This window comes from Plectropomus leopardus, unplaced genomic scaffold, assembly GCF_008729295.1.
Source record: "Plectropomus leopardus isolate mb unplaced genomic scaffold, YSFRI_Pleo_2.0 unplaced_scaffold12255, whole genome shotgun sequence".
Taxonomy (NCBI): domain Eukaryota; kingdom Metazoa; phylum Chordata; class Actinopteri; order Perciformes; family Serranidae; genus Plectropomus; species Plectropomus leopardus.
The window spans coordinates 1-1,643 of record NW_024613010.1 but is presented as its reverse complement, the minus strand read 5'-3'; the positions used below and the strand labels follow the sequence as shown (position 1 = coordinate 1,643).

Genomic DNA, 1,643 nt, shown 5'->3' with positions numbered 1-1,643 from the left:
ATATACACAGCTACCAGTGTCAACTACAGGAAGATCTGCCATTTGATACATGCAGCAACATGTCCATGTAAAGAAAATTACATAGCCACAAATGGATCCAAAATGTTTCAAATTCAGATATAAACACAAGTTAAGCTGCAATATGTATTTGTTTGATTCATATTTCCAAAAGTTTTTTTTTTTCCCACCTACACCTTCCATCCATGGTTGAAGGGGAAAAAAGTCCCTCTCTTCACATAATGGTCATGTCATGTGAGAACAAGCTTGACCTAGATCTATTTTGTAATACACTCCTACTTGGCAATGCTGTGGATTACTTTGAAAAAGAGATTAAAACTATTTACATATTGGTGACATATTGATGTTAAAACATTACATGTAGCACCTTTAAACATTGATTTCAAATGCGAATACACTTACACGACACACAAACAACATACAGACACTTATTCTCTGACTCACCAGGGAGCTGGTGTATGTAGGGTCTGTAGGGTCATCCTCGAGGAAACGAGATAGGCCGAAGTCGGACACCTTACACACCAGATTACTATTGACCAAGATGTTACGTGCAGCCAGGTCTCTGTGCACGTAGTTCATGTCTGACAGGTACTTCATGCCTGCTGCAATACCACGCAGCATGCCAACCAGCTGGATAACTGTGAACTGCCCGTCATTGAGCTGGAAAAGGGAGAGAGAGAATGACAAGGATAGATTGTAGATCAAGGTTGGATGTTCAAAGGAATAATATGCTTGCTCCTTTTCACCCATATGTGTCCTACCTGTCTATTTTTTCAGTGTCTCTTACAGTAATTTCTTTGCATATGTCCTCTTACCTGCATGTTTCATCTCCTATCACTTACACTGTAACGTTTTTGTCTTTTTTACATATCCATCCTCCAGTCTCCCCTTCCCCTTTCTCTAACAGACAATGTATGATGTCACTTTGAGGCAGTGATTCATTGGAGAGTGAGCTCTTTGTAAATGTCACCAATCGCCCAAATGCAGCATTTGTCAGATAACCATTGTGGGCTTTGCAGCAGAGCTTAAGAAGACCTTTTATGTCTCCAAAGAAAGTGAGATAACTAAAAGCAAGATCAAGCAGATTTGCATTGGCTTATTTGCTGGATAGTGTTGCATTATTGATAAAATCACAGATACATGGTTTATAAGAAGTAGCTATTATTAGAGCTGGTCTTGCAAGCAATGTCTTTATTTGTGGTGGTATTTCTCTTACCCTTAGGAAAGAGTCCAGTGCTCCATTCTCCATGAACTCAGTCACAATCATCACTGGCCGACTTTTGGTGACCACACCTTCCAGGCGGATAATGTTGGGGTGGTCAAACTGGCCCATGATGGAAGCCTCAGACAGGAAGTCTCGCCTCTGGCGGTCAGTGTAGCCCACCTTGAGAGTCTTGATGGCTACGATGATCTCCCGGCGCCCGGGCAGCTTGAGGCGACCACGACACACCTCTCCAAACTCTCCTGCGAGAGCCCACGAGAGCCAGCCAGAGAAACAGCAAAAGAGGAATAGGAGGAAATAGAGAGAGAGAGGGAGGGGAGAGAGGCATGACGGAAGAGTGAAGGAGAGTGGGGGAAAAGAGGGGAGAGGGGACAGTTAACTGGTTAGAACCAAGGAGCCAGGG

At 43.3% G+C, this 1,643-nt stretch overlaps 1 protein-coding gene across 1 annotated transcript; it reads right to left on the bottom strand.

Moving 5' to 3' along the window:
- Positions 1-440: 440 nt before the first annotated feature.
- LOC121963724 (ephrin type-B receptor 3-like) lies at positions 441-1,637 on the bottom strand (the record flags this gene model as incomplete). Its single annotated transcript, XM_042513979.1, has 2 exons — positions 1,235-1,637; positions 441-678 (listed from the first exon to the last, which is right to left on the bottom strand). Coding segments are annotated over exons 1-2 (355 nt in total), but the record flags the coding sequence as incomplete, so codon positions are not given.
- Between the last annotated feature and the right edge of the window lie 6 nt (positions 1,638-1,643).